This window comes from Eriocheir sinensis, unplaced genomic scaffold, assembly GCF_024679095.1.
Source record: "Eriocheir sinensis breed Jianghai 21 unplaced genomic scaffold, ASM2467909v1 Scaffold595, whole genome shotgun sequence".
Classification (NCBI taxonomy): Eukaryota; Metazoa; Arthropoda; class Malacostraca; order Decapoda; family Varunidae; genus Eriocheir; species Eriocheir sinensis.
Genome location: NW_026111937.1, coordinates 82,501 through 97,500, shown reverse-complemented (window position 1 = coordinate 97,500; position 15,000 = coordinate 82,501). Strand labels below are relative to the sequence as shown.

At 42.6% G+C, this 15,000-nt stretch overlaps 1 protein-coding gene across 1 annotated transcript in view; it reads right to left on the bottom strand.

Annotated features, from left to right (window-relative positions):
- Positions 1 to 15,000, bottom strand: part of LOC126993278 (proteoglycan 4-like) — a gene marked incomplete at its 5' end in the record, with an annotated part of 45,321 nt that overhangs the window by 13,833 nt on the left and 16,488 nt on the right. The window contains 3 exon segments of the mRNA XM_050852238.1: positions 290 to 391; positions 6,359 to 6,541; positions 8,364 to 8,612. Coding sequence (XP_050708195.1) covers positions 290 to 391; positions 6,359 to 6,541; positions 8,364 to 8,612 — 534 coding nt within the window.

The following is a 15,000-nucleotide window of genomic DNA, read 5'->3' as shown; positions in this document are numbered from 1 at the left end:
CTCTCTCTCTCTCTCTCTCTCTCTCTCTCTCTCTCTCTCTCTCTCTCTCTCTCTCTCTCTCTCTCTCTCTCTCTCTCTCTCTCTCTCTCTCTCTCTCTCTCTCTCTCTCTCTCTCTCTCTCTCTCTCTCTCTCTCTCTCTCTCTCTCTCTCTCTCTCTCTCTCTCTCTCTCTCTCTCTCCACCCCCACCCCCCTCCTGCAACACTTCATTACTCCACTTTGCACTTCACTAAGCAAGAGCAACGAAAGGAGAACGGTTAATGAATCACCTCCAACACCTGATTGCTTACCTGCCAGTGTCTTAGCGCCGGGTAGGAAGTCTTCGGGAGGTGGATGTGGGTCGTGGGGGCTGGCGATGGAGGTAGTGGTGGTGGTGGTGGTGGTGGAGGCATCTGAAAACACAAGACATCAACCATTAGCATAGATTAGCATATTTGATTTATTTCTTCCTACTTGTCTCTCCCTATAAATAATAAGTATTTGATATTTTTTCCTACTCTTTAGCTATCAATAAACATCTCTCTCCAAGGATATTACGGATACATGATAATATAAACGTAAAAATTATGATGTCAGTTGCTATTTTAATGTTTTTTCTATCTCTCTTCAAGGATAATATAAATAACAGAATACTATAAACGTAATGACAATATGTTGGTTGTTATTTCGTGCCACTAAAACACGAAGCAATGTCACGTCAATAGTACAGTTAAAGGGATTAAGTACATTTGGCATAGTGGATCATTTAAAGCACGATTCCCACGATTAAGATTAAGATTAAGAATTTTGATATTGTTATTGTTATTGGTACTGAGGATGGTGGTAGTAATTGCTAATACTGATATATACAACTCTGATATATACAACTTTGATATATACAACTTTGCCACACCTGTTGGACGTTACCTGAAAATAGATTACATGGTGAAGAAAAGGTAATTTATAGAAGCCTTATTTTACACCAGTACAAAAGCCAAGTTTCTTACCTGCTTCCTGGAAAAAAAAAATAGAATAAATGTGGGCAAAAAGGGATTAAGTGGAAATAAAGTCTAGTGCTGCAGTGATGAGACACCTGACTTACCTGGAACTGGACATGGAGTACAGACGTGTTTTTCGCATCATAGGTATGTGCAAGGAGAGAAAAAATGATCGAGAAAATAAAGTGAAAACGAAAATTGATTTGAGGACGTAAAAAAAAATAGCAGATACGGAAAACTAACAGAACAAAAGGAATATAGCTGAAATTGGGAAGTGGAGGTGACTGAAATATATATAACTGAAATGATAAGAAAGGATTTGAAAATGTAAAAAAAGAAAATCGAATAATAAATATAACAAAAATGAAAGGACGTACAGTATATATGTAGGTGAAGTGTAGTGTTGAGAGCGAGTTTACGAGATTCTCTAAAAATAATATAAATCGTCTTACCTTATTTAAATATCCGTGAAGGTTACATCCAAGACAGCTGGAAATCCTAGTATGAACTGCGTGTTATACAGAAGTGACAGCATGAACAGCGACTCAAAACTCCTAGTATGAACAACAGTATGGAGGTGATAGGACGAGCAATGACTTGAAGATTCTAGTATTAACAAAAGACAGAGATGATAGTATGAACAACAGTATGGAGGTGACAGGATGAACAGTGACTTAAAGATTCTAGTATTAACAAAAGACAGAGATGATAGGATGAACAACGGCTTAAAACTCCTAGTATGAACAACAGTATGGAGGTGATAGGATGAACAGTGACTTAAAGGTTCTAGTATTAACAAAGGATAAAGATAATACGATAAACACCGGCTTAAAACTCCTAGTATGAACAACAGTATGGAGGTGATAGGATGAACAGTGATTTAAATATTCTAGGATTGACAAAAGACAGAGATGATAGGATGAACACCGGCTTAAAACTCCTAGTATGGACAACAGTATGGGGGTGATAGGATGAACAGTGACTTAAAGATTCTAGTATTAACAAGAGACAGAGACAATAGGATAGAGGACGGCTTAAAGATCCTAGCATGAAGAAAAGAAAAAAGATGAACAGCAGCAGTAAGGGTGAAACAGGCAGCAACGAAAATGTACGCAATCTCTTAATGACTTTCCAACAGCAAAAACAGTAGACTTTCCATTAACATTCTAGCACAGGGAGAAGTAATCGAGGCAACAGTACTAAGACCGTTGCAGCAAGACCTAACGGAGAGGGAGAAAGATAGAGAGCAAGAGAGAGAGAGGGACGTGAGCTGAAAATAAGGTCGAGGGTTTGGTTTGTCTGTGTGTCCGTCTGTCTGCTAGAACCCAGAACTATATAGGACAGCCTTGAGGGTTGGGTTGTGACTCACAGGACGAACAGCGCCAATGACAGTGACAGGGCGAACAAGGGCGGGCGTGGGGTAGCGGTACGGGCGACGTGAGATGAAAGTGTTAAAAGGGCGAGGCTGTGGGTGTGTTGTGCGGTGTTGTTGGTGTTGTTGGTAGTGGTGGTGGGTGGTAGTGGTGGTGAAGGGGTGATGAAGGAGGTAACATTATTCAGGGTGATGTATATAAGTGGTGATGAATTAATGGTGGGTGGTGATTGTGGTGGTGGGTGGTGATTGTGGTGGTGGTGGTGTGTGTACGTAACAGCACCACAAGATCTATATACACACCGCCTGGCTGAGTTACTAGAGCGTGTACGTTTGTTACACACACACACACACACACACACACACACACACACACACACACACACATATGCCAGTCATCTTTTTCTTCTATCTCTCACTCCTCGGTCGTAAGGTGATTTGCAGTCTACTTTTGCTGCGTTCCATTTGTCTGTCAGTCTGTTTGTTTATCTGTCTGTGTCTGTCTTGTTTGCGTTGCTTTGTTTTGACTGTGTTTGAGTGTTTGTTTGTTCCCCTCTCCTCATCTTTTCTTCTAGTCTATTTTATTATACCTCTTCACATCTACACTCAATTTATTATTATTCATTTCTTTCATCTAACGTTTTTTTGGGGGCAAATTGAAATATGGACCAAAATTCATGAACATACACAAAAGTAAACAAACTGGAGCACAGACAGACACGAAAATCAATACACCAAACACACATACAAACACACGCTTAGTTAAACAGTTAGGCAGAAGGATAAACAAACATACAAACTAACAACGTGTACAGGTATTCGCGCACCTGGTCGGCATTATTTGTTATTCAGGGTGGAAGTGGAGGTCATTGACAGGTGTGGAGGTGGCGGGCAGGTGGAAGGGGGTGGAAGAGGTGGAGGAGGTACTGAATGGGGTGGAAGAGATGGAAGAGATACTGAATGAAAGAGGTGGAAGGGACGTGGATTGGGGCGTGATGGAGGTACTGAGAAAGGTGGAGGAGGTACTGAAGGGAGTGGAAGATATGAAAGGGGGCGTGAAGTGGAGCCTGATGGAGGTACTGAAAAGAGTGGAAGAGGTACAGAAGGGAACGGAAGAGGTGGAAGGGGAGTCTTGTCAGCGAAATCGAAGGAAGGCGTGTAGGAAGGAAGAGGAGAAGGAAGGTGGGAGGAAAGAGGAGGCATGAGGGAGGGAGGAGAAGGAAGGTTGCAGAAAGGGGAAGGAGGGTGCAAGGGAAGGAGGAGAAGGAGGATAAGAGAAGAGAGGAGGCGTGATGGAGGGAGAAGGAAGGTTGCAGAAAGGGGAAGGAGGAGGAGGAGGAGAAGGAGGGTAAGAGAAGAGAGGAGGCGTGATGAAGGGAGGAGAAGGAAGGTTGCAGAAAGGGGAAGGAGAAGGAACACAAAGGAACACAAAGGAAGAACAAACAACAGCAGACCTGCTGGTCCTTACGAGGTTGTTTGTGACAAGCTACACTAACTATCTAATCAAAGGTGGAAGATGAAGGACAGCAAAGGCGAAGGCTCCTCCCCACCCCCCCATCCCTCCAGCCAAAGCTGGCAGGAAAGGAAAAAGAACCATGCAGCATGGAAAAACTGCATGGAATTTATGTAGGAAAGAGGAAAGAACTACCATTACTGCTACCATTAACCGGGCGATAAAAGCGGACAAGGACACCAGTATTTGAAAGAACTTAACGTTATTACGACAATGAGTAATATCTTAGTTGCTGGTTGGATTCAAAACACTTGTCTAATCTATTCTTGAAGGCCGTAACTGTTGTACTATCAACGACATCACAAGGTAGAGAGTTCCAAACATTAACAACTCGATTGAAGAAGAAGTGTTTAGCTTCGTGCGACGAGAATCTTTTACCACATATCTTCAAATTGTGATTTCTTCTTGTTCTATTTGATCGATCAATTGTAAAGTAATCTTCCGCATTAATATCACTGAATCCTTTGAACATTTTAAACACTTCTATTAGATCGCCTCGCATTCTTCGTTTTGATTGGCTGAATAAATTTACTTCTTTAAGCCTTTGTTCATATGACAAATTTCTCAACCTAGGAGTCATCTTTGTTACTCTTCGTTGGACCCGTTCCAACTTTTCTAAGTCTTTTCTGTAGTAGGGAGACCAAAACTGTACACAGTACTCTAGACGGGGTCGAACCAACGAATTATACAGTTTAATATTACTTTTTCCGATTTATTATTAAAGACTCGTCCGATGAAGCCAACCAATTTGTTTGCAGTTTTAACTACCTCTGAAGGAGGAGGGGAGGAGCGTGAAGGGGAAGGAAGGTTGCAGAAAGGGGAAGGAGGAGGAGGAGGGGAGGAGCGTGAAGAGGAAGGAAGGTTGCAGAAAGGGGAAGGAAGGAGGGTGCAAGGGAAGGAGGAGGAGAAGAAGGGTAAGAGAAGAGAGGAGGCGTGAAGGGGAAGGAAGGTTGCAGAAAGGGGAAGGAAGGAGGGTGCAAGGAAAGGAGGAGGAGGAAAAGGAGGGTAGGAGAGAAGAGGAGGCGTGAGGGAAGGGATGACGGGGGGGGGAGGGGGGGCCTTGCTGGAGGAACTGAAGATTTTGAGAAAGTGGAAGAGAAACTGAAGAGGAGGATGGAGGAAAAAAAGTCTAATAAAAGAAAGTATTAAAGAGAAAACAGTCATCCTTTCTCCACTTACCTTCGTTTTCTCACCCTTTTTTTATCTCATGCTACCCTTTTTTCCTCCCTGCCCCTCCTCCTGGTCATTTCTCTCCGTTTTTTCCTCTTATTTTCTCTCTTTCAGTTCCGGGCGAGAGGAAACACACTAACCTGATTTTTTTTCCTTCCCACTTTATCATCCAACTTTCCCTTTATTCCTTCATTTATTGTCCCCCTTCCCCTATGAGCTCTGAACGAAGGAAGGACTTAAATAGATTAGAGGAATGTCATCCTACCCTCACCTTTCTCTCTCCCTCCCTTCTATCCTTTTCTCTATCCCTTACTTCCAATATTCTGACCTCATTTTGTCCCTCCTGTCTTCTGTCCGAATTTCATGGCACTTATAGAAGGAAAGAGATAGCTAAGTGTTTGTTATTTACTCATCCGTCGGTTCCTCCCTCCCTCTCTCTCCCTTTTTCTCTCCCTTCCTCCCTTTTTCCTGCTTTAATTTCTTCCTTTTTCCTTTCTTTTCGTTTCATTCCTCATCTTCGTTCGTCACGTCCATATTTCCTCCCTGCTTTCTTGTGTTCTTTCGCTAAATGTTTACTTTTCCTTCTTTCCCTCCCTCCTTCCTTTCTTCCCTCCTTCCTTCCTTCCTTCCTTCCTTCCTTCTTTCCTTCCTTCTTTCCTTCCTTTTTCCCTTCCTTCCTTTCTTTCTTTCTTTCCTCCTTCCTTGCTTCCTTCCTACCTTCCTTATTTCCTTCCTTCCTTCCTTCCTTCCTTCCTTCCTTCCTTCCTTCTGTTTTCCTTCCTTCCTTCCTTCCTTTCTTTCTTCCATCCTTGCTTCTTTCCTTCCTTCCTTATATCCTTCATTCCTTATTTCCTTCATTCCTTATTTCCTTCCTTCTTTCCTTCCTTCCTTCCTTCCTTCCTTTCTCATCCTCTGCTCAAAGTAGTTACAGAAGAAGGCGCAGCAAAGGACGACTTTGTATAGTAATTTCTCATTTATCTTTTCTTTATTGCTTAGGTTCCTGTTTTCCTTTCTGTTTTCCTTTCATTCCTGTCTTCCTTTCTTTCTAACCTCCCTTCTCCCCTACTCACGATCACATCTCACTTACCTCTCTCATTTCTTTTTCTCATTTTCCTTCTTCCTTCCTTTCTTTCCTGTCTCTCTTCCATTCATTCCTATCTTCTATCCTTCCTTCTCCCCTCCTTCTAAGTCAGACCCCACTTTTCTCTCACTTTTTATATCTTTTCCCCTTTTCCTACATCCCCTTTTCTTATCTCTCTCCTTCAGTTTTCCTCCGTCTCCTTTCCATATCTCTTCTTCCTTTTCCTTGCTCCCTCCCCTTACTCACGACAGTCATAGAAGGAGGGGCAACAGGAGAAGGTTCGGTAGCGGGGGCGGCATCCTTCCACGGGCAGGAGGCACTTGGGGGCCACGCACTGCCTACTGCCGTGGATGCAGAAGCAGTAGGAACACTCGTCAGGGGACATCATGGCCGACCCTTCAGCAAACATCGCCCCGTCCTGCAGACACCCTGGCCATAACACACAGAGGCTTGTTATTAAAGGATGGGGCGGAGGGGGGGGGGGAGTGTTTAAAGGGCCTGGTAGAAAATAAAATGGTGTAGGAATGTTTGTTGTTTGAATGACGGAATGAAGTGAAGGGTGCAATGGCGTAGGGTCAGTTTAAGGGTGCCAGGGATGGTGATAGTATGTTCCTGGTTAAGCTTGTTACTGAGTGGTGGGGGATGAGATGTGTGGTTAATTTAGGCGTCAAGGTGTAAGATAAAGATTTTAGGATTGATAATGTTTAAATATTAGTAGTATGTGTTCCTAGTTATAAAATAGGTTCGGTTAAGTTAGGGAGGAGAAAATTTTGGGGGTTGCGTTGGTTCTGGTATTATTTGGTTGTTGTTATAGTATTTCCATTTGAAACTGGCCGGTGGGGTGTAGGTCTATGCGGGTCAGCCCCGCCCCACATCTTTGTGTGGTATGAGGGAAGCCTGAGAGGTGATCCTTTTCGTGCTAGAGCGCAGTGTCTGGATGTGAATGCAAGGATCTATAGATGGTCTGAGTCACGCAGCAAAGTGTGCCAGATGTGTGACAGGGGTGTGGACGAGACTGTACAGCATGTAGTGCTGGAATGTAAGAAGTATGAAAGAGAGAGAACGAAGATGATAGATGATGCAGGTGTTTCTGAGTGAGATGGGACGTGAAGTGAATGGGAGGACTGGAAGGGAGTGGATGGTGCTGCTGCTGGGGCTGAGTGGAGAGACGAATGGACGAGTGATTGAGGCAGTGAAAGAGTTCTTGGAGACCATGTGGCGTGCAAGATGTAGGCAATGATATCTTGCCCCAAGTAGTTGAACACCGACTTTCTGTATGTTTTGATTTCTTTCACTGGAGCTGCCGATATAAAGGCCTGGCTCGGGAGAAATCTTAAGCCACCTGTGACATCAAGATCAAGATCACACACTCTCAAGACTTCTCGCTTCCTCATATATGTTGGCTATTTACTACCTTTAAATGAATTTAATTAAATATTTGGATAATCTAAAAAGGTCATATAGTGTTAGATTATCCAATTATTTAATTAAATTCATTTAAAGGTAGTAAATAGCCAACATATATGAGGAAGCGAGAAGGCTTGAGACTGTGGGGCGGGGTTGACCCGCATAGGCCTACACCCCACCGGCCAATTTCAAATGGAAATACTATAGGTTGTTACTCTGGGGCTCTCACGGATTGGGTTGTGAGGTTGTGGAGAGGATGAGGTTTGCATGATGAGGTTAGATGAATGGGAAGTGGTTCTTATCTGGGGTTCGCTCAGGTTAGGTTAGGTTGTGAGATGTGTTAGTGAGGTTAATTGTATTGAAAATGGTTCTTATTTTGGTTCGTTGGGTTAGGTTATGAGGTTGTGGATGTTGTTATGAGGTTTATATAGTGAGGTTGGGTGGCAAATAGATGGTGGTTATGTAGTATTTTATTTATTTATTCATCTATTTACTTATTTATTTAGATTAGTTTGAGGTGGAAGTGGTGGAGACAAGAAAAGGTGGAGAAAGTAAAAAAAAAGTGGAGGAGGAGGAGGAGGAGAGGAGAGGGGAGGAAAGGAGAGGAGAGAAAAGAAAAGGAAATGATAATAATCGAAATGAAATGAAAGGAAAGGAAAGGAGAGGAGGAGGAGGAGGAGGTGGAGGAGGAGGAGGAGAGTGAAGAAAAGAAGGAGAAGGAAGAAAAGAAGTTGGAGGAGGAGAAAGAAGAGGAGAAAAAAAGACAAGGACAAGGAGAATGAGGAGAAAGGATATAATAAAAAAAAGGAAGTAAAAAGGAAAACCAAACTCGAACTAAACTCACCTTTAGCAACGGGCGGATAGATGAAGGTGGAGTCGGAGGTGGAGGTGGTGGAGACAGTCGTGGTGGAGGAGGAGGTAGTACTAGACGTCCCCCCTTCCACGTCCCCCCAGCGGCGCCTCGTCCCTTCCACCGCCTTCACCGCCTCCTCCATGGCCGCTTGGATCTCCACCTGCTGGCGCCTGAGATCCGCCGCCGCCAGCCCTGTCTTAGCCTCCTCCCTATAGAGTTTGTTGCTCCCTAACTCACCGTCTGAAAGGGAGAGAGAGACATCGTTAGTTAGGAAGGACAGGAGGTAAAAGATGAGGTCATATACATACAGTACAACCTCACAACCCAATCCGTGAGAGCCCCAGAGTAACAACCTATAGTATTTTTTCTCTAATTCATCGTCTGTAGGAGAGAAAAAGACATGATAAGGTAGAGAAAAGAGGAGGACATTTCTCTAATTCATCGTCTACAACGGGAGAGGAAGAAAGGCGTGGTTAGTTAGGAAGGTAGAAGAGGAAGACATCTTTATTCAGTTTGTTGTTCACTTACTTCTCGTACGATGTGGTTAGGTAGGAAGGGAAGGAAAAAGTAGAAGAGGGTATTTTTATATAGTTTGTCGTATGGAAGGGAGAGAAAGACATGGGTAGCTGGAAGAGGGAGTAGAGAAGGAGGTCCTCTATATCCACAATTCGGTGCTTTCTAACTCAACGTCTGCAAAAGGAAAGGAAGGTGTGAATAGGGAGGGAGAGAAGAAGAGACGGAGGATATTTTTTTCTGTATATTCTTTTACCCTTGAGATCCTTTTTTTTTTTACCGTGAAAAAAACATAAACAAGATAAGAGTGGAAGAGTGGGTGGCGACGTTAGGGCAGAGAACAGGATTTTTAATTGAGAGGTTTTCCTTTTTTTCAATGTTAAGAATTCTCATGTAAGGTTAAGGTGTTTCTTTTTTGCCCTTGAGCTGCCTCCTTAGCTGTACAAAATAAAAATAAATAGGTGTGGAGGAGTAAGCGGTGACATTGTGGTAAGGAACAGGAATTTTGATTGAGTAGTTTTTTCTTTTTTTATGTGCGTGTAAGGTGGAGGTATTTAATTTTTGCCCTTGAGCTGTGTCCTTAGTTGCGAAGAATAAGAAAAATAGGAGTGGAAGAGTAGGTGGTGATGCCAGGGTTAAGAACAGGATTTTTGATTGAGTGTTTTCCTTTTTTTTGTGTGTGTTGAGAATGTTTTTATGTAAGGTGAAGGATACTGTTTTGAAGGTTAGGAAGGAAGACGAGGAAAATTGTTGTGTTAAAGCAGTAAGCACATTATTTTGTCTTTTTCCTCCTTGTATTTAATTATCAAAATATGCACGCTTAAAGTATATATTTATTTATTAAGAATATGTATTTATCTTTTTTTCCGTTTTTATACGACAAAATATAAGGCTCGGGTGAAATATTTAGATAGATAAATTAATGAATTGGTAGATAGATAGACATAGATAGATTGATAGATAGTGTTGTTTTCTTCATTAAATCAACAAAAAAATACTTCAAAAGATAAAAAAAAACAAAGATAAATAAATAGTTAGTTCATTAAAGAAAGAAAAAAACTTGTTTACTTCATTAAATCAGCGAAAAAATCATTTCAAAAAATAAAAAAATAACTAAGATGACCTCACATGCATTTTTCCACGGTCAATCTCCCTTCGCTTAATACAGCTTTTTTCTTTTTTGTTGTTGTTTTATCCTTTTTCACCCTCTTAACCCACTTAGTTTTATTGTCCACAAAATTAGTCACTCGTTTAACCCCTGACCTGCTGGCTGGTCAACACGAGCACTAAACCACCTGACGGGCTAATTGTAGGGGCGAGAGGGGATCGTAAATGATTGGGTCAGTCCTGAAGGCCTCGCGTTTTTTTGTGGCCGCGATGGTCTGTCCTGACAACCGTACGCAAGAATTATCAGGGAAGGTATCTGGGAGGCTCGTGTGTGAGTGTGTGTGTGTGTGTGTGTGTGTGTGTGTGTGTGTGTGTGTGTGTGTGTGTGTGTGTGTGTGTCCCTAGGGTCTGCTTGACCTTGGAAGTCAAATACACAATACGCGATAATAAGAATTTGTAACCAAGGTCTCGTCTACTTTTTTTTTTTTTTTTTTTTTTTTTTTACATCCCCGCCTATAGCGCCGGTAGGCTTTCTTCAGGGGCCAGATGGTGGGCCCAACCCGTCGTGGCGCAGGCAATTTTTCATAGTGGCGCCAGTTATGCTTGATTCGTCCCGCTGCTTGTTTTCGGCGCCTGGTAACCAAACTTTGCCGTTCGTTGCCACTATCACTACTTTACATTGACCCACGTGTATCAGGACCGGCCATGTCTAAAAAAAAGTCAAAGGAATGCCTAAGGAAATTGAGATGAAAAGCGTAAAATATTTTGATGAAAGAAATATAAACCCTATGAACACGCTCGAAACTATATGAAAAAAAAAAGTACTGTACTACACATTACGAAGGCCAGTTCAAAAAGAGGTTAAAAAGTTTGAATCCTGTGTGGGCGTTCTAAAATGAAACTTGACATTACGAAGCCAGAAGAAAAAGGAAATAAAAAAAAACATGAAAAATATATATAAATCCTAGGTGCACACTCCATATACATTAAGAAAAAAAAGATAAAACTTCTACACATTACGGGGCCAGTATAGAAAAGAGCTTAAAAGGAGGAGGGGGTGACAGAGTAATAGATCCGTACAGACACCCTCCCGTCCGTTGCTCGACCCCGCTCTGCTCCATCACGTACCACTCGACGCCAGCCTTGTTACGTGAGGCACGACACACGCGACTCAAAGATCAGGTTGGTATTCACGGATAACAAGGATAGTAATGATTGTAGGTTCACTTTTCACATGGAATTCTCTTATATGTTTATGTTTATTTTTCTGTTACTTATTTACTTTATTTACATGTTTCTTTAAGTATGTTTATGTTTATTTATTCTTATACATATTTAGAGTGATTGTACATTACTTATATTTGTTTATATTTATTGGAATTCACTTACTTATTTATGCTCTTCTATGTGACTGATTTATTATATTTTATTCACTTATTTATTCATCTGGTAATTTATTTTTTTATCTGTTTTTTTCTGTTTCATTGCGTGTTTGTTAATTAATTATTTCATACAACAACTTTTTTTTCACAGATCGCCAGGATTGAAATTATTACAAGTTACTTTTCAAACTGTGACTATGAAACGACATTTACATTTGTTATATATATTTTTTCAATGCAAATACTAGAGCCAGCCTGAATTCACTTAAAAGGCAGGTAATGAAGGACAGGTGAAATGGATGGTCAGGCCCCCCTCCCCTCCTCCCCTTCCCCCTCATCTCCTCTCATTCCCCCTCCTCTCCTCCCCTTCCCCCTCATCTCCTCTCATTCCCCCTCCTCTCCTCCCCTTCCCCCTCCTCTACCTCCCCTCCCTCCCCCCTCCTCACACTTCTAATGCGTCATCTGCCTTGTCCCTTCCACTTCTCCCACGGTAAAAAAAAAAAAAAAAGAGAAGAAAAAGGGAAGAGAAGATAGGTGTCCCTCACTCCCGCCCCCTTCCTCCTCTCACTTGCCCATCCCTCCCTCCCTCTCGCACTTGCCTATCTTTCTCCCTTCCTCCCCTCCCTCCCTCCCTCCCTCTTGCTTGCCCATCCCTCCCTCCCTCTCGCACCTGCCTATCTTTCTTCCCCCCTCCCTCCCTCCCGCCACACCTGTATTTTCAATTTGATCAAGGTAAAGGCGTGTTAAGACGTGTTATTTATTATGCAGAGAAGAATTTTGTCCATCATTAGCTTTATGTTTTTGTGTTTTTGTGTTTGTGTTTGCTTGTTTGGGGGGTGTGTGTGTGTGTGTGTGTGTGTGTGTGTGTGTGTGTGTGTGTTTACTGCACTTATACAAAATGGAAGTTTCAATGCATTTGTAAGTAGTGATCTAACCCAATATGTTTTCTCTCTCTCTCTCTCTCTCTCTCTCTCTCTCTCTCTCTCTCTCTCTCTCTCTCTCTCTCTCTCTCTCTCTCTCTCTCTCTCTCTCTCTCTCTCTCTCTCTCTCTCTCTCTCTCTCTCTCTCCACACGTGTCAGGGTTAAGGATAAAAATATACAGTGACAGGTTTTGAGAGAGAGAGAGAGAGAGAGAGAGAGAGAGAGAGAGAGAGAGAGAGAGAGAGAGAGAGAGAGAGAGAGAGAGAGAGAGATAACACATGACACTTTTTATCTGTCTTCTGTATTAGTAATTATCTTGTTTACTTAATATTTTCTCTCCCTCTTTCTCTCCCTCTTTCTCTCTTTCTTTCTCTCTTTCTTTCAACTGTTGCCGAGTGGAGAGAAAACCTTGACTTCTCGGAGGAAAGGTTAAGGTGATCATGACCTTGAGTGGAGGAAAGGAGGGAGGAGGAAAGGGGGGAAGAAAGGGAGAGTTAACCGTCACCACTACCTCCCTCCTTTCCCTCCTTCCCTCCCTCCTTCTTTCCTTACCCAACCTCTGTGGCTTCTTCCCTCCCTCCCTCTCCTCCCTTCAATCTCTGCACCTCCTCCTCCTCCTCCTCCTCAATTATGTTTTACTCTCATTTTTCTAATTTTTCACGCCCCTCTCTCTCTCCCTTTCCCTTTTTTTTTCACTTTCTTCGTTTGACCTTTTTCTCTCTCTCTCTCTCTCTCTCTCTCTCTCTCTCTCTCTCTCTCTCTCTCTCTCTCTCTCTCTCTCTCTCTCTCTCTCTCTCTCTCTCTATCTATCTATCTATCTATCTATCTATCTATATATCAATCTATCTTTCTGTTTGGTTATTTCCCGTATTCTTTCTTTGACTTTCCTCTCTCTTTCTTTTCCTATAATCTTTTCTTTGCCTTATTTATTTCTTCATTCCTTCATTTCTCCTTCCTTCGTTTTTTATCTTTTCCTTTCCTTTCCTTTCCTTTTATTCCTTCTTTCCTTTCTCTTTTCCTTCCTTCCCTTCTTCAATCGATTTTTCTCTCCTTCCCTTCTCTTCTTTTTACTTCGCCTCTCCTTTCGTTCGTTACCTTCCTCTTCCTTAAACGTCCATCCCATGCATATTCCGTCCCTCCCTCCTCTCCCTCCCTCCTTCCCTCTCTCCTCCCCTCTCTCCTTCCCTTCAACCCAACCCAACACCCCTTCAAGACCTCTCAACCTTTCTCTCCTGTCCCTTCTTCCTAATATGACTTCCCTCCTCCTCCTCCTCCTCCTCCTTCTCCTCCTCCTCCTCCTCCTCCTCCTCATCCTCCTCCTCCTCCTCCTCCTCCTCCTTGTTTTCCTTTTTTGTGAGCCATTATTTGACATTAAAATGAAGTCAATATCTATACATGTAGAGAAGGTGGAGTAGAAAGAGAAGGAGGAGGAGGAGGAGGAAGGGGAAGAGAAAGAGGAGGAGAAGGGAGAAGAGGAATAGGAGGAGGAAAGAATAGGGTACAAAGGACAAGTTGAATACCAGTAGAATGCGTGTGACCGACTTGAATATAAAGGGCAAGAACGAGGAGGAGAAGTAGGAGGAGAAGGAGGAAGAGGAGGACGAGGAAGACGACGAAGAGGAAGAGGACAAAGAAAATGATGTAAATAAGAATTAAAAAAAAGACTAGAAACGGAGAGAAAGTGAGAGTGATAAAAGAGTAAGAGAGAGAGAGAGAGAGAGAGAGAGAGAAATGGAAGGGATGAAAGAGGGATGCGAGCAAGAAGAGAGAGGTGGAAGGATGATTGATAAAGAGGCAAAAAAATAGAGAATAGGAGAAAGAGGAGAGGATTGAAGAAAGAATGAAAGAAAAAAAAAGAAAAGGCAGAGACAGACAGACAGACACAGACAGAGACAGGGAGTGAGAGAGAGGGAAAGAAATGGAAGGGATGAAAGAGGGATGAGAGGAAGAAGAGAGAGGTGGGAGGATGATGGAGAAAGAGGTAATAGAATAGTGAAGAGGAGAAAGAGGAGATGACTGAAGAAAGAAAGAAAAAAAGAAAGAAAAAGAGAAGATAAAGAGGATGGAGAAAGAGGCAATAGAATAGTGAAAAGGAGAAAGAGGAGATGAGTGAAGAAAGAAAGAAAGAAAAAGAAAAAGAAAAGATAAAGACAGACACACAGACAGACACACACAGACAGGGAGTGAGAGAGTGGGGGGAGGGGAGGGGTTATGGCGCCAGGTCCTCAGGTGAGTGTCGTGTTACCTGCGCCGCCAGGTAGAAGATGAGTCCCTTGATTGCCTAATGGCCGAGGAGGGGCGTTGAGGGATACACCTGAGGAAGGGACAGGTGAGGGGGAGAGGGGGGGAGAGGGGGAGAAGGAAGACTTTTTTTTTTTTTTTTTTTTCGTCCGTGTCTGTCCGTAGCCGAGTATCTTAGGTCGGTATTATAAGATATTTTCGCTTCCCACATCAGCTATTTCTAAAGGTCAAAGAGGGGGTCAATCAGATTCTAATGTGTGCTTCTTTAGGTTCACGGTACAGGAAAAGGATCAAACTACCACCAGGGCCATAAAGCTAATCCTGGAAATGCCCCAAACTCCTACGAAAGTCTTGTCGCATATGTGAACTTGGGCGACGAAATGTCGTCCAAATGGCGTGTTCAGTTACTTCAGTTATTAAGAGAGAGTAATAGATAAAAGGTTGATTATACTTGATTACGTTTC